Consider the following 23728-nt stretch of genomic DNA (forward strand, 5'->3'; position numbering starts at 1 on the left):
CGAAATTTCTCCCAACATTGAAAGGACAATCGTTTCCCAATTACAACATCTTTTCCACGAAAATAATAATTTAGTGCGTCTGTTCAAAACAGCCATCGATTTGATGCCTACTTATACGCATAAAATTGTTATTTCCGCTGACAAAACGCCTCCTGGCCAACATGTGCGTAGATACAATGCTCCAACTATCGACGAAGTGGCCATCGTTATGGTCGGTGATCAGTTTTTACCTCGAGATATTATTCTCAGGGTTTCTACCACACGTGCTACAACTAAAAATAGGCCTACCAATAATACTTTTAAGAAATATAAACCCACCAAAGCTTTGCTATGGCACTCGACCTGCCGTAAAAAAAACAATGGAAAACCTAATAGAGGCCACAATCTTGACAGGGCCTTTTGAGGGTGAGGCTGTTCTTATTCCTCGCATTCCCAAGATTCCAACGGATCTGCCTTTTCAATTTAAAAGATTGCAATTCCCAATTCGATTAGCATTTGCAATCACCATTAACAAAGCTCAAGGTCAATCATTAGAAAAATGTGGTATAGATCTTAATACTGATTGTTTTTCCCATTGACAATTGTACGTTGCATGTTCGAGGGTCGGTAAACCTGACAATCTATTTATATGCAGCGACAATTGGATAGCGAAGAATGTTGTATATTCGCAAGTTTTACGCAGTTAATTTGTATTTTATCTATCTATCTATCTATCTATCTATATAAAAACGAGTCGTATGTATGCATGTTTGTTTGTTTGGAAAAAGAGCGTTTGCATATGATGTCATTATTAGTACATACGGCTTTGTATATGCAGAGACAATGGGAAAGCCAAGAATGTTGTATATTCGCAATTTTTACGTAGTTTAACTCCTGCAGACGAAATGAATGCTTGCCTAAAAAATTCTAATTTATAGGCACACGTAAAAATATTAAAATTAACTACAAATATGCGTGTCCGATTGCAAAACGATGACTCTGGTCAAACAGTAGACTCAATTTCAGGACGTATACAACTACCTGCTGATTTCTGTAATTTAGTGACGTCCAAAAATGAATTGATTGAAAAAGTATTTCCGAATATTCTAAAAAATTATAAAAATAATAAATGGCTAAGTGAAAGAGCGATTCTCGCACCCAAAAATATAGACGTCCACGAAATCAACAATATTGTTTTGAACAAGATTCGAGACCAGGCAGTCCTTTACTAGTCAGTCGACACAGTTTTGGAACCAAATGAAGCGGTTAATTATCCATCTGAATTTTTAAATTCCATAGATCCTTCAGGGTTTCCACCACACGTGCTACAACTAAAAATAGGCGTACCAATAATACTTTTAAGAAATATCAACCCACCAAAGCTTTGCAATGGCACGCGACTTGCCGTAAAAAAAAACAATGGAAAACCTAATAGAGGCCACAATCTTGACAGGGCCTTATGAGGGTGAGGCTGTTCTTATTCCTCGCATTCCCATGATTCCAACGGATCTGCTTTTTCAATTTAAAAGATTGCAATTCCCAATTCGATTAGTATTTGCAATCACCATTAACAAAGCTCAAGGTCAATCATTAGAAAAATGTGGTATAGATCTTAATCCTGATTGTTTTTCCCATGGACAATTGTACGTTGCATGTTCGAGGGTCGGTAAACCTGACAATGTATTTATATGCAGCGACAATTGGACAGCGAAGAATGTTGTTTATTCGCAAGTTTTACGCAGTTAATTTGTATTGTATCTATCTATATAAAAACGAGTTATGTGGATGCATGTTTGTTTGTTTGTAAAAAGAGCGTTTGTATATGACGTCATTATTAGTACATACGGCTTTGCATATGCACAGACAATGGGAAAGCCAAGAATGTTGTTTATTCGCAATTTTTGCGTAGTTTGAAACACATATATAAATCTATCTATATTCACAGGTGGGACACAGGGACACAACTACAATGGCGCATAACTAATATGGCGCGTAACGACTTACGCGCGCGGGGGGGCTTGGGGGGGCGCGAAGTGCCCCACCAACTAGGTGTTGGGGTGGCGCGAAGCGCCACCCCAACAGCTAGTATATATATATATATATATATATATATATATATGTTTTTAACTATGTAAAACTTGCGAATATACAACATTCTTCGATGTCACATTGTCTGTGCATATAAATAGATTGTCAGGTTTACCGACTCTTGAACAAGCAACATATAACTGTCCATGGGAAAAACAATCCGTATTCAGATCTATACCTCATGATTCTAATGATTGCCCTTGAGCTTTGTTGATGGTGATTACTAATCGAACATTCCCTGTGTCGCCAGTTGTCATTTATATTCCCTGTGTCCCGGTCGTCATTTTTGTCCCGGTGTCCCAGTCTGTAATTTCTCTCTGATTGTCCCGGTCGTCATTTATATTCCCTGTGTCTCGGTGTCCCGGTCGTCATTTGTGTCCCGGTGTCCCGGTCTGTATATACATTCGTTTTTGAACTGGTCTTTTTTTTTAGTTTTTAGTTTTTTACCTTTTTTTTAGTTTTTTTTTAGTTATACCTCATGATTCTAATGATTGCCCTTGAGCTTTGTTGGTGGTGATTGCTAATCGAACATTCCATGTGTCCCCGTCGTCATTTATATATCCCCCTGTGCCCCCGGCGTCCCCGTTGTAGTTGTGTCCCTGTCGTCATTTATATTCCCTGTGTCCCGGTCGTCATTTGTGTCCCGGTGTCCCGGTCTGTATATACATTCGTTTTTGAATTGGTATATGATGAAATAAATTTTTGTGTTTTTCCCCTTTTTTTCTTTTTAGTTTTTTTTGGTTTTTACCTTTTTTTTAGTTTTTTTAGTTTTTTTCTTTTTCTTTTTTTTTTGTATTTTTTACCTTTTTAGTTTTTTTTTTATTTTATTTTTATTTATTTTTTAGTTTTGTTTTTCTCCTTTATTTTTCAGTTTTTTTCTTTTTTTTCTTTTTTTTCTTTTTAGTTTTTTTTTAGTTTTTTAGCTTTTTTATTTTTTTTATTAGTTTTTAGTTTTTTTTTTTCTTTTAGTTTTTTGTTGTAGTTTTTACCTTTTTTTAGTTTTTTAGTTTTTTTTTTGGCTTGAATACATTCGTTTTTGTATTGGTATATGATGAAATAATTCATACGTCATATGCGGACAGACAGACAGACAGACATAACACACAAACAACTTATTTATATATATATGGATATACATCTATATATATATAAATAAGTTGTCTGTGTTTGTGTGTGTGTGTGTGTGTCGAGTGACGTCATGTTTGTGTGTCGACTGACGTCATGTTTGTCGACTGACGTCAGTATAAGGATTGAGCTGTATGCGTCATGAAGTTGTTTGTGGAATGACGTCATGTTTGTCAACTGATGAAATTACATACCGGGACACCGGGACACAAATGACGACCGGGAATATAAATGACGACCGGGAACCTCAAAGAGAAATTACAGACTGGGACACCCGGACACAAATTACGACCGGGACACAGGGAATATAAATGACGACCGGGACACAGGGACACAACTACAACGGGGACGTCAGGGGCACAGGCGGGATATATAAATGACGACCGGGACACAGGGATTGTTCGAATAGAAATTACAGACCGGGACACCGGGTCACAAATGACGACCGGGACACCTGGACACAGGGAATATAAATGACGACCGGCACACTCAAAGAGAAATTACAAACTGGGATAAGTTGTCTGTGTTTGTGTGTGTGTGTGTCGAGTGACGTCATGTTTGTGTGTCGACTTACGTCATGTTTTTCGACTGACGTCAGTATAAGGATTGAGCTGTATGCGTCATGAAGTTGTTTGTCGAATGACGTCATGTTTGTCAACTGATGAAATTACATACCGGGACACAAATGACGACCGGGACAAAGGGAATATAAATGACGACCGGGAACCTCAAAGAGAAATTACAGACTGGGACACAGACTGGGACACAAATTTCTATTCGAACAATCTCTGTGTCCCGGTCGTCATTTATATATCCCGCCTGTGCCCCCGAGTGTCCCGGTTGTCATTTGTGTCCCGGTGTCCGGGACACAAATTTCTATTCGAACAATCTCTGTGTCCCGGTCGTCATTTATATATCCCGCCTGTGCCCCCGGCGTCCCCGTTGTAGTTGTGTCCCTGTGTCCCAGTCGTCATTTATATTCCCTGTGTCCCGGTCGTGATTTGTGTCCGGGTGTCCCAGTCTGTAATTTATCTTTGAGGTTCCCGGTCGTCATGTAATTCCTCGGCACGCTTTCTGTTCTTACTTTCTCTATCAGCCGCAAGCCTGTTTTCTTGCTGTTCTTGTGATTCCTCGGCACGCTTTCTTTTTTTACTTTCTCTATCAGCTGCAAGTTTTTTGGCAGACTCTTTAAGCAGCTTCCCCGGCTGTTGCCATTGTAGGTTCTTCAGTCATTTTACAATTAAACATTTTTCAATCCTCGATCTTCTTACAATTAAAAATTTGTCTTTGAACAATTTTCTTAAATACCTTTAATGACGTCATCGTCATAACAAACGTGACGACAACTAACTTCATGACGACATGATGACATGACGTCACTCGACAGACAACCCACAGACAACTTATTTTTATATATATATATATATACTAGCTGTTGGGGTGGCGCTTCGCGCCACCCCAACACCTAGTTGGTGGGGGCGCTTCGCGCCCCCCCCCAAGCCCCCCCGCGCGCGTAAGTCGTTACGCGCCATAATAGTTACGCGCCATTGTAGTTGTGTCCCTATGTCCCACCTGTGAATATGGATATATATATATATATATATATATATATATATATATATATATATATATATATATATATATATATATATATATATATATATATATATATATATATATATATATATATATATATATATATATATATATATATGGTTTTAACTACGTAAAACTTGCGAATATACAACATTCTTTGCTGTCCCATTGTCTTTGCATATAAATAGATTGTCAGGTTTACCGACTCTTGAACATGCAACATATAATGGTCCATGGGAAAACAATCTGTATTCAGATCTATACCTCATGATTCTAATGATTGCCCTTGAGCTTTGTTGATGGTGATTGCTAATCGACCATTCCCTGTCCCGGTGTCCCGGTCGTCATTTACATCCCCCTGTTTCCCCCGGTGTCCCCGTTGTAGTTGTGTCCCTGTGTCCCGGTCGTCATTTATATTCCCTGTGTCCCGGTCGTCATTTGTATCCCGGTGTCCCGGTCTGTATATACATTCGTTTTTTAGTTTTGTTTTTCTCCTTTATTTTTTTCCTTTTTTTTTCTTTTTTAGCTTATTTAGATTTTTAGATTTTTTAGTTTTTTTATTAGTTTTTAGTTTTTTTTTCTTTTTAGTTTTTTTGTCCCGGTCGTCATTTATATCCCCCTGTTTCCCCCGGTGTCCCCGTTGTAGTTGTGTCCCTGTGTCCCGGTCGTCATTTATATTCCCTGTGTCCCGGTCGTCATTTGTATCCCGGTGTACCGGTCTGTATATACATTCGTTTTTTAGTTTTGTTTTTCTCCTTTATTTTTTTCCTTTTTTTTTCTTTTTTAGTTTATTTAGATTTTTAGATTTTTTATTTTTTTTAGTTTTTTTAGTTTTTTTAGTTTTTTAGCTTTTTTACTTTTTTTATTAGTTTTTAGGTTTTTTGTAGTTTTTGCCTTTTTTTAGTTTTTTCAGTTTTTTTTTTAGTTTTTTATTGGTTTTTACCTTTATTTTAGCTTATTTTTCAGTTTTTTCCTTTTTTTTAGTTTTTTTTAGTTTTTAGTTTTTTTAGTTTTTTACTTTTTTTAGTTTTTTTAGTTTTTTTAGTTTTTTAGCTTTTTTATTTTTTTTATTAGTTTTTAGTTTTTTTGTAGTTTTTGCCTTTTTTTTAGTTTTTTTAGTTTTTTAGCTTTTTTATTAGTTTTTAGTTTTTTTTGTAGTTTTTGCCTTTTTTTAGTTCTTTTAGTTTTTTAGCTTTTTTATTTTTTTTATTAGTTTTTAGTTTTTTTTTGTAGTTTTTGCCTTTTTTTAGTTTTTTCAGTTTTGACGTCACCTGATCCAGTTTTTTCAGGTGACGTCACCTGATCCACGATCCACAGATCCACAGACAACTTATTTTTATATATATAGATAGTTTTTTTTTTTACTTATGTCCTGGTCTTCTTTTAGTTTTTACCTTTTTTAGTTTTTTTTAGTTTTTTAGATGAAAATTTTTTTTAGTTTTTTTCTTTTTTTCTTTTTAGTTTTTTATTGGTTTTTACCTTTATTTTAGCTTATTTTTCAGTTTTTTCCTTTTTTTTATTTTTTTTTTATTTTTTATTTTTTTTAGTTTTTTACCTTTTTTTAGTTTTTTTAGTTTTTTTAGTTTTTTAGCTTTTTTACTTTTTTTATTAGTTTTTAGTTTTTTTTGTAGTTTTTGCCTTTTTTTAGTTTTTTCAGTTTTTTTTTTAGTTTTTTATTGGAAATAACAATTTTATGCGTATCAGTAGGCATCAAATCGATGGCTGTTTTGAACAGACGCAATAAATTATTATTTTCGTGGAAAATATGTTGCAATTGGGAAACGATTGTCCTTTCAACGTTGGGAGAAATTTCGCAACGTGCATTCAATTCAGAATTTCTATCACTGATGAAGTACAATTGTAAAAATTTATGATTCTCGCCTGAGAATGGTAGAAGGGACCCTGCTTTATGATAAATTTGCCCTTTTACTTTGAAAGTAGACATAAATTGATCTGGATTTTCGATTTGGGCTCCAAACGACGTCATTTGGAAACATGAGTTGTATTGTCTGATTTTTGACAAAAAACGCTTAGATTCTGACGTAGTTCCAGTAAGGAAAATCTTCAATGGCTCTGGTGGTGCAGCCAATAGAGGAAGTTTAACTTTTCCTGAGGCGCAACACATTCCCATTGTTTCACCATTGAATTTCAAGGCCTTGCAATAGGGACAAATTTTAGACATTGTCCCGATTTGAACACATCTACTCAAGCTATAATCATCGACTGGGTTGAACCTGAATGCCAGGCGATAACTTTCAGGTTGCTCTGATTCCTCGGCACGCTTTCTTTTCTTTCTTTCTCTATCAGCAGCAAGCCTGCTTCCGCGTTGCTCTGGTAGTGCCTCGGCACGCTTTCTGTTCTTTCTTTCTCTATCAGCCTCAAGCCTGTTTCCTTGCTGTTCTTTTGATTCCTCGGCACGCTTTCTGTTCTTTCTTTCTCTATCAGCCTCAAGCCTGTTTCCTTGCTGTTCTTTTGATTCCTCGGCACGCTTTCTGTTCTTTCTTTCTCTATCAGCCTCAAGCCTGTTTCCCTGCTGTTCTTTTGATTCCTCGGCACGCCTTCTTTTTTCACTTTCTCTTTTAGCAGCAAGTCTGCTTTCGCGTTGCTCTGGTAGTTCCTCGGCACGCTTTCTTTTCTGACTTTCTCTATCAGCAGCAAGTTTTTTGGCATAGACTCTTTGAGCATCTTCATCAGTCATTGTAAACTTAAACATTAATAGATTTCTACGTGAACATATGTCTTATATATCTTGAATGACATCACCGTCAAAGCAAAAATGACGACAACTAATTTCATGACGTCAGCCGACACAGAAACATGACGTCACCTGACAACTAATTTCATGACGTCAGCCGACACAGAAACATGACGTCACCTGATCCACAGACAGACAGACAGACAACTTATTTTTATATATATAGATATCTATATATTTATATATATATATATATCTATATATTTATATATATTTATATATATGTACTAGCTGTTGGGGTGGCGCTTCGCGCCACCCCAACACCTAGTTGGTGGGGGCGCTTCGCCCCCCCCCAAGCCCCCCCGCGCGCGTAAGTCGTTACGCGCCATATTAGTTACGCGCCATATTAGTTACGCGCCATTGTAGTTGTGTCCCTGTGTCCCACCTGTGAATATAGATAGATTTATATATGTGTTTCAAACTACGTAAAAATTGCGAATATACAACATTCTTGGCTTTCCCATTGTCTGTCCATATACAAAGCCGTATGTACTAATAATGACGTCATATGCAAACGCTCTTTTTACAAACAAACAAACATGCATACACACAACTCGTTTTTATATAGATAGATAGATACAATACAAATTAACTACGTAAAACTTGTGAATATACAACAGTCTTCGCTGTCCCATTGTCTGTGCGTATAAATAGATTGTCAGGTTTACCGACCCTCAAAGATGCAACATACAATTGTACATTGGTAAAGCAATCTGTATTAAGATCTATACCGCATTTTTCTAGTGATTGCCCTTGAGCTTTGTTGATGGTGGTTGCAAATGCTAATCGAATTGGGAATTGCAATCTTTTAAATTGAAAAAGCAGATCCGTTGGAATCATGGGAATGCGAGGAATAAGAACAGCCTCACCCTCATAAGGCCCTGTCAAGATTGTGGCATCTATTAGGTTTTCCATTGTTTTTTTTTTACGGCAAGTCGCGTGCCATTGCAAAGCTTTGGTGGGTTGATATTTCTTAAAAGTATTATTGGTACGCCTATTTTTAGTTGTAGCAGGTGTGGTGGACACCCTGAAGGATCTATGGAATTTAAAAATTCAGATGGATAATTAACCGCTTCATTTGGTTCCGAAATACAAATTAACTGCGTAAAACTTGCGAATATACAACATTCTTCGCTGTCCAATTCTCGCTGCATATAAATAGATTGTCAGGTTTACCGACCCTCGAACATGCAACGTACAATTGTCCATGGGAAAAACAATCAGTATTAAGATCAATACCACATTTTTCTAATGATTGACCTTGAGCTTTGTTAATGGTGATTGCAAATGCTAATCGAATTGGGAATTGCAATCTTTTAAATTGAAAAGGCAGATCTGTTGGAATCATGGGAATGCGAGGAATAAGAACAGCCTCACCCTCAAAAGGCCCTGTCAGGATTGTGGCCTCTATTAGGTTTTCCATTGTTTTTTTTACGGCAAGTCGAGTGCCATTGCAAAGCTTTGGTGGGTTTATGTTACGTAACAATATTATTGGTACGCCTATTTTTAGTTGTAGCACGTGTGGTGGAAACCCTGAAAGATCTATGGAATTTAAAAATTCAGATGGATAATTAACCGCTTCATTTGGTTCCAAAACTGTGTCGACTGACTTGTAAAGGACTGCCTGGTCTTGAATCTTGGTCAAAACAATATTGTTGATTTCGTGGACGTCTATATTTTTGGGTGCGAGAATCGCTCTTTCACTTAGCCATTTATTATTTTTATAATTTTTTAGAATATTCGGAAATACTTTTTCAATCAATTCATTTTTGGACGTCACTAAATTACAGAAATCAGCAGGTAGTTGTATACGTCCTGAAATTGAGTCTACTGGGAGCTTTCCGTTTCCCATTGCCAGCAATTGATCTGAAAATGTTTGACCAGAGTCATCGTTTTGCAATCGGACACGCATATTTGTAGTTAATTTTAATGTTTTTACGTGTGCCCATAAATTAGAATTTTTCAGGCAAGCATTCATTTCGTCTGCAGGAGTTGATCTAGGTATTATAGGTAATGTTTGCCTGAAATCTCCCGCAAGCAATATTAAGGTGCTGCCAAAGGGTTTCGACTTCCCTCGCAAATCTTTCAAGCATTGATCCAGAGCCTCGAGCGATTTTTTGTGTGCCATTGTGCACTCATCCCAAATAATAAGTTTGCATTGCTGCAATACTTTACCCATCCCAGATGATTTGGAAATATTGCACGTGGGAGTTTCTGTAGAATGCAAGTTCAGAGGCAATTTCAAAGCGGAATGAGCAGTTCTTCCACCAGGCAGCAATGTTGCGGCTATTCCGGACGACGCAATTGCCAACGCTATATCATTTTTAGATCGAATTGATGCCAGAATCAGTTTTATCACAAACGTTTTACCAGTACCTCCTGGCGCATCCAAAAAGAAAATTTCTCCAACGTTGTTATCGACACAATGCATTATCGTATCATAAATGTCTTTTTGTTCCGACGTTAACTTGGAAATGTTATTTTGTACATACGACAATAGATCACTCGTACTGTAACTTTGTTCACGATCCAATTCTACACATGTCGAAACAGCAGCGATACGGTTAGGTGAAGGCATTCCCAAACCCTGAAGAGGTTTGTTTGCCATACTTATGCAAAAATCTTCTATAACAACTAAAGTGTAGTTATAAATTTCTGGTGTAAAATCAAAAGTCATGTCTGACGTCTCTAACTGTTTTCGATGAAGTATATCTTCGGACATTTTTGACTTATATTTTTCCCATAAATCTGTAGGAGCTGATGGAGAGCAAGTTGTTAAAATGATGCCAAACAATGCACGAATTTGACTTGGGGTTGACGTTTCGCACGCGTCATTGATGCAGTTATCCCAGTGTTGGTCATTCTCCAATAAATTCAGAGCTTGGCATGCACTACGGTAAGTGTCATGTATAGTACCATTTACAGTCCTCAAATACTCAAAGGATGTCGGACCGGGTACATTCACCAAAAGCAGGCGTAGAAAGAAGCATTCATGTTGATTGGGGTGAACGGTGTAGAGTCTTCCTATCGTGGTATCTTTGAAGATGGTAGGTTGGCCGTCGACTGACTTACCCTGTTTTCGACGTTCAAATACTTTATTTTTAGTATTCCACGTGTAATACGAAGGCACTTCAGTATACAGCAGTTTTTTTGCAAAAGAATCATTTTTGCAAAGCGAAAAAAAAGCTGTTAATGTTGTATCCGGTGGATTCAGGACTCTTTGTTGCACGTTGGTTTCCGTGAAATAAACACGTTGACCATTCTGTAAATGTACCGCTAAGTGAACAACAGCTGGACTACGTTCATGTATCGGAAATGAAAGAATTCGCCAAACAGCTTCATTACTGCTTATGTATCTTCCAGCCTGATATTCTACGATTTCATCGAAATCTTTGATTTCGGACTGCAAGCCAAAAACTGCCATGTCACTGCCTTTGTTGACGTATTTACATATGTATTTGATTGCCTTTACGGAGTTACAGTATTCAACGTTTATGTGTGCATTAAATGTTTTTGATAATAAAGGGGAATATGGAACAACCCACTGGTTATCTACTTCGATGGTGGTACCGTTACGCTTCTTTATTATTGCTGTTTTACCGCCATCTTCAGTAGATCTTCTTCTATATTGTGGGTAACCATCATTGCCAGTAATTGTTTTGGGTACTAAAAGTCGAGGATATTGCTTTGTGCACCTTCCTTTGGCCATGCATGGTGAATTTTCGTTCAGTGCACCGCAAGGTCCATTTATCATATTTTTTACAATAATATCATGTAACCCCTTATCGACATTTTTATCAGGTATTTCAGCGGAAATCACATCATCAATTTCGTTTGAAGTAATTTTTTTATGTAGCCAGATTAGTATATGTGCGTGTGGCAAACCTCGTTTTTGCCATTCCACTGAGTACATCCAGCATCGCACTGACCCAAACACTTCATGTTTTACAAGGTAGTTTATCAGTGATTTCAACTTTTGCCGGAAGACACGTGCCGTAATGTCATGCCTATGAACCGCCGATTGTCCTTGAAGTAAAAGCTGCAGTATCTCGTCCCAAGATTGATTACATGTAAATGTAATAAATAAATCTGGACGACCATAGAGACGAACATACGCAATAGCATCTTGAGCATATTCATGCATATGACGGGGACTGCCAACATATGACGAAGGTAAAATTGTTAATCTTCCAACGTTTGTGGTATTACCGTCATTTATAACTGCATCTCGCAAATGAATGTATTGTTCAGAGCGGAGCTTGGTCTGATTCAGGCGGATATATAGCAAACGTTCTGATTCAATTTTAGCATACATATCAACCATAAATTGGTGAAACAATTCACGGCATTTTAAAATATAATTTTCTTCATCCTGCCGAATCATTAGTCTATAGGAATAATAATGCATTGCACTGCATTTCTTATTCATTTCTTTGTTAGTGGCTGGATTCATCAATTTAATATTAAAGTGATAGCCGTCGGCTCCATCCCAAAAAATGATAGGATATTGTAGGGCATCGTAGCATCGATGAGTTTCAGCAATTCTTAACAACTGAGCGTTTCGCTTATGTAGAATAATATCTCGAGGTAAAAACTTATCACCGACCATAACGATTGCCACTTCGTCGATAGTCGGAGCATTGTATCTACGCACATGTTGGCCAGGAGGCGTTTTGTCAGCGGAAATAACAATTTTATGAGTATCAGTAGGCATCAAATCGATGGCTGTTTTGAACAGACGCACTAACTTATTATTTTCGTGGAAAAGATGTTGCAATTGGGAAACGATTGTCCTTTCAACGTTGGGAGAAATTTCGCAACGTGCATTCAATTCAGAATTTCTATCACTGATGAAGTACAATTGTAAAAATTTATGATTCTCGCCTGAGAATGGTAGAAGGGACCCTGCTTTATGATAAGTTTGCCCTTTTACTTTGAAAGTAGACATAAATTGATCTGGATTTTCGATTTGGGCTCCAAACGACGTCATTTGGAAACATGAGTTGTATTGTCTGATTTTTGACAAAAAACGCTTAGATTCTGACGTAGTTCCAGTAAGGAAAGTCTTCAATGGCTCTGGTGGTGCAGCCAATAGAGGAAGTTTAACTTTTCCTGAGGCGCAACACATTCCCATTGTTTCACCATTGAATTTCAAGGCCTTGCAATAGGGACAAATTTTAGACATTGTCCCGATTTGAACACATCTACTCAAGCTATAATCATCGACTGGGTTGTACCTGAATGCCAGGCGATAACTTTCAGATTGCTCTGATTCCTCGGCACGCTTTCTTTTCTTACTTTCTCTATCAGCAGCAAGCCTGTTTCCCTGCTGGTCTTTTGATTCCTCGGCACGCCTTCTTTTTTCACTTTCTCTTTTAGCAGCAAGTCTGCTTCTGCGTTGCTCTAGTAGTTCCTCGGCACGCCTTCTTTTTTCACTTTCTCTTTTAGCAGCAAGTCTGCTTCTGCGTTGCTCTGGTAGTTCCTCGGCATGCTTTCTGTTCTTTCTTTCTCTATCAGCCTCAAGCCTGTTTCCCTGCTGGTCTTTTGATTCCTCGGCACGCCTTCTTTTTTCACTTTCTCTTTTAGCAGCAAGTCTGCTTCTGCGTTGCTCTAGTAGTTCCTCGGCACGCCTTCTTTTTTCACTTTCTCTTTTAGCAGCAAGTCTGCTTCTGCGTTGCTCTAGTAGTTCCTCGGCACGCCTTCTTTTTTCACTTTCTCTTTTAGCAGCAAGTCTGCTTTCGCGTTGCTCTGGTAGTTCCTCGGCACGCTTTCTTTTCTGACTTTCTCTATCAGCAGCAAGTTTTTTGGCATAGACTCTTTGAGCATCTTCATCAGTCATTATAAACTTAAGCATTAATAGAATTCTACGCGAACATACGTCTTATATAACTTGAATGACGTCACGCCTTCAAAGCAAAAATGATGGCAACTAATTTCATGACGTCAGCCGAAACATGACGGCGAACATATGTCTTATATAACTTGAATGACGTCACCTTCAAAGCAAAAATGATGGCAACTAATTTCATGACGTCAGCCGAAACATGACGTCACCTGATCCACACATCCACAGATCCACACACAGACAACTTAATTTTATATATATAGATATATAAATGTACTGTTATAAATGATAGATAGAAGATAGATTTCTTTGAAAAGCCTTATTAGAAAACTAATTCATAGCTCTCAGATTTGTTTTAGTATCTGAAATATTTTGCACACATCATCGTACAACCGTCACTATGACGCCATATTTGTTTTGAAGCCATTTCAAATCATAACCTGTTGTAGCACAGTGGATTGATGTTCTTCCTTAGGAATATGGGGCCCAGGGTTCGATCCCCGCCGCAGCAAGGTTGGGCGACAAGCTTGCTACTTGTCCCTGTAAAAAACACCCAGCAACTGAAACGTCGATTCGACGCCCTATGCGCCAGCAATGGCTCTGGAGGATCTTTATCCTTTTATCCATTTCAAATCATATAAACATCGTAGTAGTGTATATAGAGTAACATAATTTTTATATAAACGTCATATCTGGGCAACCAATCATGACGTCATCTCAAGTATATATAAAACGAGAGAAACAGCTTGATTCAGTTAGTTTTTGTCTGAAGGAAAATGAGAATACATGATAAGTTGAGAGAACAGAGAAGGCCCGGGCCTTCAGGCTTTTCTGAAGAAAATCGGGGTTTTGTTTATTCAGAGGAATGCTACGATCAAAGGATGGGTCATAGAGGAGAAAATTTTTCTCGGTTTCAGGACAGAAGAATTGGTCATCAGAGGAAAAATGGGCAGAAATATCATTTTAATAGGCAGCTACAAGAAAATTTAGGCTGTGCTAGAGGAGAAAGGCAAGAGCCAAGGTTTGACTATAGAAAAGGAGGACCAAGACATATTCCTAATGATGTTGAACTTTGGAATAGAATTACTATCAAGAATGTAAAGGTTACAAAAGATGAATTGCTTAGATCGATAATTGAAGGTTGTCCTGAACCTTTTGTACCTGTATATTATCACCTTCGTGGGGAGTTTGGTTTTTTCTTTGTGGAATCTTTTCGAGTAGCCTGTGCAATACAACGGTTGCACATAACGCTACCTGTCCAAGGAAAGATTGAATTTGGAGAGAATAGGCGTATGCCAATCCAAAATCTTCCTATAGACGAAAGAATGCAAATAAAATTGAAACATGTTCTTGAGCGACGCTATGATCCCCTAGCTCAATCTCTAGATCTTTCAAATTTTCATTATGACGAATCTTTATGTCATGAATACTACGTTCCTTTATCACGTCCTATGAATATGAAAGAAGTTATGCGCATTATAGCAGGAAACATTAAATACTTAAAAAGCTTGGACCTAAGTAACAACAAACTTCGAAACCTGGATAATTTGGAGATTCTAGTGGACAAATCTGTGGAAGTAAAAGCATTGAACGTCTCAAATAATAATATACAAAGTTCGAACGTTTTTGAAAAACTGAAGGGACTTCCGTTGGAGAGTCTTATGTTAGCTGATAATCCCATTGCAAAGAGGTTGAAAGAGAAATCGAACGACACGTATCGCAGAGAAATTCGACGGTTCTTCTCCAAGTTGGTTATATTGGATTCTGATGTTTTACCTGTGCCAGTAACGTTTGATGTTAAACTTGATCGTTATGAGATGCCTGTCACGCAGCCCAAGTTCCTTGTTAATGAAGGAGTTAACGACGTTTTACATACGTTTGTCAATCAGTATTACCGTATCTACGACCATGGTCCAAGAAGTGAATTAAGCGAACTCTACAACGAAGATGTCATGTTTAGTCTGACAGCGGCACACTTACCCAAAAGTGAAGAAAATCAGTTCAATTTTGGTGCATACTTCAAGGAATCAAGAAATTTGATGAAAATAAAACAGTCGAGCGTCCTCACGGAAAGAGTTCGACATGGAAGATCAGAGACAATTAAACTGCTCGAAGCTCTGCCTAAATCAGTACATGACCCAGAGTCATTCCGCTATGATGTTACTATCATAACTGACACTTTGATGTCAATCAATTTGAAAGGGGTTTTTGTAGAAGGAACTGACCCAAAAGGTGTTTTTCGGTCATTTGCAAGATTTTTTTTCATTTGTCCTACACCACGTGGAGGCTATTGCATCATAAACGACCTTCTGTTCATTTCAAATGCGTCTCAAGCCCAAAAAAAGGTGGCATTTAAACGAGTGGAAACACCACTGAAGATTGAGCCAAGCACATATCCATTAGGATTAGTTTCAGTCCAGCGGGAAATGATAGCTCAGTTTTCTGTACAGAGTGGAATGAAAGCGACATATGCTCAACAATGTCTAGAAAGTCTTAATTGGGACTACAATGCAGCAGCTGAATTCTTTCAACAGATGGCTTTGGCAAAAACTGTACCTCCAGAGGCCTTTCAGTGATAACGCCACCTAGAATTGTACAAAAGAAAGTTGCTCATGAATCTATATCCCTTGCAAATTATATCTGTTGGACTTTATTGAGAATTATAGCTGTTGTACTTGAAATTTAAAGATGGGGACTGAAAATGAATTAGGTTGATTATATTTTTGAAGAGAGATAATGCCTTGTGAGAATGAAAGTGTCAAAATTCCAAACTAAGAAAGATGAAGCAGGGCAAAAGAGGCCCGTAGATAGGCAGACGAAAAGGCTAGAAAAGCCATTAGAGAGACAGCTGAAAGAGCAAAAGGCCTGCATTGCATAATTTAGATTGTAAAAATTATTTAAACTATAAGGTATTGTATTGTTATGTAAAGTGTATAAATATCTAAGCTAGTAACAATTTTGTGAGGGTCTTTAAAAATGAAAAAGTTCCTGAAAATTTTGAAATAAGATTTAATTGATTTTAGCTTGTAAGGTACTTGCTATATTAAAACCTATTATTATATTTTTGTTGAGAAAAATGCCAGAATCTAGTTTTAAAAAAAGAAGCAGACGGCAAAAAGCAAGAGAAAGATGCTTGCTTAAAAGAATACTGGTAACTGAGCATAAAAAAAAAAAAAAAGGTAAAAGAGAAATTAAGCAAAAACAAAAAGAACCCTGTAGCTATATGTAAAATTTATCTGAGTCACTACTACTATCTTCGTCAGTCGGTTCTACTGTTACATATACTACTACTACTACTGATAGCCTACACTACTAAGACTGATACCCTGCACTATTTAATCACAAAATGAGCGATTTTATTATTAATACCTTGTCAACCTAAGCAGAACTTGACAGCTTCCTTATTGATTCTGACCCCTACTCCCTGTCTCTGTATCCTGTCTTCCTGTCTGAGCAGATAAAGACTATATCACCTAATTTCATGAGTTCTACCCCTGAAATATGAGTTTCTGAAACTCTTTTAAGTCCAGTTCGGTGCGTCTGAATTCGTCAGTCAAAATGTCGATATGATAGGTTTTTTTTTAACGTTGTAGTATTCTAAGTTGCAATTTTCATATTTTTTAAATCATTGAAACTATTTTGGCGTCAGGAAAATCAATGGTGCCAGAACCAGTGCGGGACGGGGACTAACACTTCTTCTTAAGTCTACACGAAGCACTTAAGCTGGCTTATAGCCGGACAGTAAGAAGTCCCTGGGACCTCCAGTGCAGTCTTCAACCCATCTTGGTCACAGCATGGTTTCCCACACTTGGCGATGCTTGTCTAACAACTATAGTCAAAGTCCTGTACAGACAATCAAGCCTATTACCTCCGACTCATTATATATTCTTCCCTACAATTATTATGCTAATATAATTTGGCAACCCATAATAGATAAATTAGCTAGGGGGAGGTTTTTCTGCCCCAAAAAGTTCACCATACAGAATAAACCCATAAGAATTATACATTAATCAGAATTTGGTGCAAATGATATGTCGTTTACGAGGCTAGAATTTCCTCGAGGGTTCCTTCTACTCAAGATTACTCCAGCATACCCGCGATGTATTTTGATTTAATATTTCAGTTACTATGGGCTAGACGGCGTTCTTTACTATAATATTTTTAGGAGTTATGGGCTATTGTTTTTCTTAGTATGGGACGTGATCGTCTCTTATCTTACTTACAAAAGCGACTAGATGTAGCATGGGCTATAAAACATCTCTATGATGTACTGATAGCCTGCTAGCCCCGGTGAAAACAAAAGAATAAAAAGGGAGACACATTTCTTTTTTTTTTCACCAGGGCTAGCGGGCTAGCAGGAAACTAATTGATATGGATGTAATATTGCAAAAGGTAAAAATAACATTGGTTTGAGAATGGAAAGAAAAACAAACAATAAATTTATAAGGATAATCGAACAATTTTGAGGAAAAAGGAGCGGGGGAGGAGGCCTAGTTGCCCTCCAATTTTTGGTCACTTAAAAAGGCAACTGGAACTTTTAGTTCTTTAAGGACGTTTTCATTAGTAAAAGATGTACGTAACTTACGAATTAGCATACGTAACGAACTTCTATATTCGTGTGTTTTTATTACGTATTAGCTGTTGGGGTGGCGCTTCGCGCCCCCACCTTTTTACCTTTTTTTAGTTTTTTTATTAGTTTTTAGTTTTTTTCTTTTTAGTTTTTTTTGTAGTTTTTACCATTTTTTAGTTTTTTTCTTTTTTAGTTTTTACCTTTTTTTTTAGCTTTTTTAGTTTTTTTTAGTTCTTTTTCTTTTTAGTTTTTTTTTGTAGTTTTTATTATGGCACTTGGTATTAACCAAGTGACATATAGCAATCGCCAATTCTGTCGGTCTGTCTGTCTGTCGGTCTGTCGGTCCCGGTTTTGCTACTTTAGGCACTTCCAGGTAAGCTAGGACGATGAAATTCGGCAGGCGTATCAGGGACGGGACCAGCTTAAATTAGAAATAGTCGTTTTTCCAATTTGACCATCTGGGGGGGAGTGGGGGGCCGGTTAATTTGGAACAAATAGAAAAAATGAAGTATTTTTAACTTATGAATGGGTGATGGGATCTTAATGAAATTTGATGGTAGGAATGATATTGTGTCTCAGAGCTCTTATTTTAAATTCTGACAGGATCTGATGACATTGGGGGGAGTTGGAGGGGGGGGGAACCTAAAATCTTGGAAAACACTTTGAGTGGAGGGATCGGGATGAAACTTGATGGGAAAAATATGCACAAGTCCCATATACATGATTGACATAATCGGAATGGATCCGCTCTCTTTGGGGTAGTTGGGGGGGGGGGGTAATTCTGAAAAATTAGTAAAAATAAGGTATTTTTAACTTACGAACGGGTGATCGGATCTCAATGAAATTTTATGTTTAGAAGGATATCATGTCTTAGAGCTCTTATTTCAAATCCCGACCGGATCTGGTGACGGGGGGGGAGTTGGGAGGGGGAAACCTAAAACTTGGAAAACCCTTAGAGTGGAGGGATCGGGATGAAACTTGGTGGGAAAAATAAACACAAGTGCTAGATACATGATTGACGTAAACGGAACGGATCCGCTCTTTTTGGGATAGTTGGGGGGGGGGGGGGGTAATTTCTGAAAAAATAGAAAAAATAAGGTATTTTTAACTTACGAACAGGTGATCGGATCTCAATGAAATTTGATATTTAGAAGGATATCATGGTTCAGAGCTCTTATTTTAAACCCGACCAGATCTGGTGACATTGGGGGGGGGGGTTGGGAGGGGGAAACCTAAAACTTGAAAAACACTTAGAGTGGAGGGATCGGAATGAAACTTGGTGGAAAAAATAATCACGAGTCCTAGATACATGATTGGCATAACTGGAACGGATCCGCTCTCTTTGGGGTAGTTGGGGGAGGGGTTAATTCTGAAAAATTAGAAAAAATTAGGTATTTTTAACTTACGAACGGGTTATCGGATCTCAATGAAATTTGATATTTAGAAGGATATTTTGTCTCAAAGCTCTTATTTTAAATCCTGACTGGATCTGGTGACGTTGGGGGAAGTTTGGGGTGGGGGAACCTAAAATCATGGAAAACGCTTAGATTGGAGGGATCGGGATGAAACTTGGTGGAAAAAATAAGCAGAAGTCTTACATACGTGATTTATATAATTGGAACGGATCCGATCTATTGGGGGGGGGGGGTTAATTCTGAAAAATGAGAAAAAATTACGTATTTTTAACTCACGAAGGAGTGATCGGATCTTCATGAAACTTCATATTTAGAAGGATCTCGTAACTCAGATCTCTTATTTTAAATCTCAACCGGATCAAGCGTAATTGGGGGGGGGGGGAAATCTTAGAAAATACTTAAAGTGGTGAGATCAGGATGAAACTGGATGGGAAGAATAAAAACTTGTCTAAGATACGTGACTGACATAACTGGACCGGATCTGCTCTCTTTGGTGGAATTAGAGGGGGGGGGGGTTAATTTTGAAAATTGAGGTATTTGTAACTTACGAAAGGGTGACCAGATCTTAATGAAATTTGATATTTAGAAGGATCTTGTGCTTTAAAGTTCTTATTTTAAATTCCGACCAGATCCTGTGACGTTGGGGGGAGTTGGAGCGGGAAACCGGAATTCTTGGAAAACGTGAAAATTGGGTTATTTTTATCTTACGAATAGATGATCGGATCTTAATGAAATTTGATTTTTAGAAAGAATTCATGTCTCAGAGCTCTTATTTCAAATCCCGACCAGATCGTTTGACATTGGGGGGAGTTGGAGGGGGAAATCTTCGAAAAATACTTGGAGTGTAGGAATCGGGATGAAGCTTAGTGGATAGAATAAACAAATGTCCTTGATACGTGATTGGCAGAATCGTACTGGATTTGCTCTCTTTGGGGGAGTTGGGGGGAGGAGTTCAGTGATTTGGCGAGTTTGGTGCTTCTGGACGTGCTAGGACGATTAAAATTGATAGGCGTGTCAGGGAGCTGCACAATTTGACTTGATAAAGTCGTTTTCCCAGATTCGACCATCTGGGGGGCTAAAGGGAGAGGAAAAATTAGAAAAAGTTAGGTATTTATAACTTACGAGTGGGTGATCGGATCTTAATGAATTTTGATATTTAGAAGGACATCGTGACTCAGAGCTCTTATTTTAAATCCTGACCGGCATTAAGCCTCTTATTTTCCTTTTTAAATCAATCTATTGATTCATAGAATTTTGTTAGAGCTCATACCATATGATCTCTTGGCTCTTAGCTCTTCTCGCCTCGTCACAAGTACCATATGAGCTCTTAGCTCTTGTTTTTTAGTTTTTTTCTTCTTTTGTATTAATACTAAAGTCAAGGTTCGAACCTGGAACCTCTCGAACCTAGAACCTGGAACATAACGCGTTACATACTCAGCTACATCAGCTTGAATACTTTCGTTTTTGAATTGGTATATGATAGAAATAATTCAGACGTCATATGCGGACAGACAGACAAACAGACAACTTATTGTTGTCTGTTGTCTTTACACTAAAGTTTAAATTTTGTCCCAATTTCTAAAGAATGGCCCCTGAATTACAAAGGCCGTAGAATAAATAGTTGAAATTACTAAAAATATTTTAGTGTAAAAGAATGAGATATTAGGAGGAAGTGAACCCCTCATATGCGTAATTTTTTCTGTTTGTTTTAAATTTTAATGTTGCTCCGTTAAAAAACTTTTTCATATTTATTTTTTCATTGTTTTGTAAATAATGCTAGAAAATCCTTCGTCCCCTTCATGGAAATTTTCTTCCCCCATGACAAATTCCTCCATGGAAAGTTTCCCCCACATAACCCCCTCTTCTCAACCCCTCCCCTAACCAAAAATCCCCTTGAAAACCTCTGTACACTTCCCAATAACCATTACTATCTGTAAACACTGGTCAAAATTTGTAACTTGCAGCTCCTCCCACGGGGACCGTAGAGGAGGAAGTCGTCCCCAAAGACATAGTTATAAGGTTTTTCGAGTATATTGATTAAAATGGCTATCTCAGAATCTCTATCCGAAGACTTTGGGAAAAAATGAGCGTGGGAGGCGGCCTAGGAGCCCTCCAATTTTTTGGTCGCTTAAAAAGGCACTAGAACTTTTCATTTCCGTTAGAATGAGCCCTCTCGCAAAATTCTAGGACCACTGGGTCGATACGATCACCCCTGAAAAAAACAACAAAAAAACACGCATCCGTGATCTGTCTTCTTGTAAAAAATGCAGAATTCCACATTTTTGTAGATAGTAGCTTGAAACATGTACTGTAGGGTTCTCTGATACGCTGAATCTGATGGTGTGATTATCGTTAGGATTCTATGAATTATAGGGGGTGTTCCCCCTATTTTCTAAAACAAGGCAAAATTTCTCAGGCTTGTAACTTTTGATGGGTAAGACTAAACTTGATGAAACTTAAATGTTTAAAATCAACATTAAAATACGATTCTTTTGATTTAACTATTGGTATCAATCCGTTTTTTAGAGTTTTGGTTACTATTTAGCCGGGTCGCTCCTTACCACGAACTGTTTGATAATCAAATCTCCATAGTAAAAGGAAATAGATATTCAAAGAAAATCAATAGATAGATAATCAAAGATAATCAAAGAGATTATCCAGATAATCAGAGGAAAAATTTAAGGGAATATTTTCCTTACCAAGAAGAAAATTATTTTGACTCTATGGCGCAATAATACTATCTAAAACCACAGACTATTGTGAAACCTAATAGATAATCTATGGTAAAACTACTAGGTTAGGAATTTTATCCATTCACCTCTCGCAAGGTAAAACTAAAAAAAAAAGCTACAAGGTTAAAACATTTTATGGCAAATTTCAAATAGTCCCGCCACTTCGCGGACTCCCTCTCTCTCTATTTATGGAATTTCGGCTATTTCCCTGTAGCAGCGTTAATAAGAAATTAGCAGTGAGAATTTCCGTATTTGCTAAAATGTAATCCAAACCCCTTTTTAGAAATTCTGGATCCCCCAATCAGTCAATTCATAAGCCATACCTGTAAGATGAGACAGTAGCGAACCACTTTGCCGGCTCACCCCCTTTCTTTCTGCATTCTCAACCATAAATAATACTGGTTCGTACCGTTTTTCAAAGTCGATCAAGCAACAGGAAGATACACAATGAATCGCAAATTAAAGGAAATGGGAGGAGCTTTTATATGCGCAGAGATTCTGGGTGACAGTTATTTTTTAAGATGATCTTACTGTCATAGACTGTCTAGATATCTTTACTGTGTCAAAGCTTAGGTAAATTTGATACAGAAAAAAAAAATGGTCACGTACTGCAGTGTTTGGTCATAAAATTGCTCGTAAGTTCACATGATATTTTTATGATGGTAAGATAGCTAATCTTAATGATTATGTTATTGTAAATCGAAGACTCTCTGGATCAATACAAAATACTAGGGTATATAGGAGCGCTGTTATTGATGTCAAAAATAAAGATCCCCATCTAGCTGTGTAGGGTTACGATGTTGCTGGACTCCAGGATGGGAATTTAAGATACACTTTTCAGGAACATGTGAACACCAGACCGGAAAGTTCAAAATTAGAAAATGTGGAAGCCTGATGGAATAATTTTAGGAAAATAATTTGTGAAGTTGCTGATGGTGTCTTAAAAAGAAAGTTAGGAACGCAGCTAGAAACATTACTAAAAATGCTTCTGTTTAACAGAGAGGATGAAAGGCTTGTATAAAATAATTATTTGGGTGATGGATCATAAAAAAATAAGAGGAATTTAAAGAAAGTGAAGCAAAAATTAAAATATGAAGTAGAGACCAATTAAATTGCCAAGTGGAGTAGAGACGGATAAAGTTGCCAAGATCTAGAATATGCAGCCAGACGTCACAATAATGAAATATTGTAGTGGCATGTTGATAAATTGAGAGGGAATAGTCAATCCGGACTTGTCCCAGTTAAATATAAAAATGGGGCTGCAATTAATCATTAGGAAAGAGATAAAGAGAGATGGTAGAACATTTTGAGATTGTGCTAAACCATGATAGAGTTGCAGGAATAGATCTAGAAAAGAAGGGAAAGCTTGGGGCACTTTGGATCTGAAGGAAGAATTATTTGTGTAGAAGAATTAGTCCCATTTACTAAATGGTAAGAAAAGTAGTGTACTAGACGGCTTAAAACATAAAAAGGCCCCAGGTGCTGTTACTCTAGTAAATTAGTTTTTATGGCACTTGGTATTTACCAAGTCACATATAGCGATCGCAATTTCCGTCTGTCAGTCTGTCGGTTCGACCATCTGGGGGACGACGACGAGGGAACGAGATAGTTGGGAATGATCTG

The 23728-nt window shown here is 37.5% G+C and overlaps 2 protein-coding genes across 3 annotated transcripts in view; both read left to right on the plus strand.

The window, feature by feature from the left end:
• Window positions 1-23728, plus strand: part of LOC136036429 (serine/threonine-protein kinase sel-5-like) — a 164929-nt gene that overhangs the window by 53250 nt on the left and 87951 nt on the right. The gene's annotated exons all lie outside the window — the stretch shown is intronic.
• Window positions 14165-16342, plus strand: LOC136036645 (nuclear RNA export factor 1-like). The gene has a single exon (XM_065718943.1). It carries the CDS (start codon window positions 14165-14167, stop codon window positions 15962-15964), a length of 1800 nt encoding a protein of 599 aa, XP_065575015.1. The 3' UTR covers window positions 15965-16342.

The sequence above is a fragment of the Artemia franciscana genome, chromosome 15 (genome assembly GCF_032884065.1).
Source record: "Artemia franciscana chromosome 15, ASM3288406v1, whole genome shotgun sequence".
Lineage (NCBI taxonomy): Eukaryota > Metazoa > Arthropoda > Branchiopoda > Anostraca > Artemiidae > Artemia > Artemia franciscana.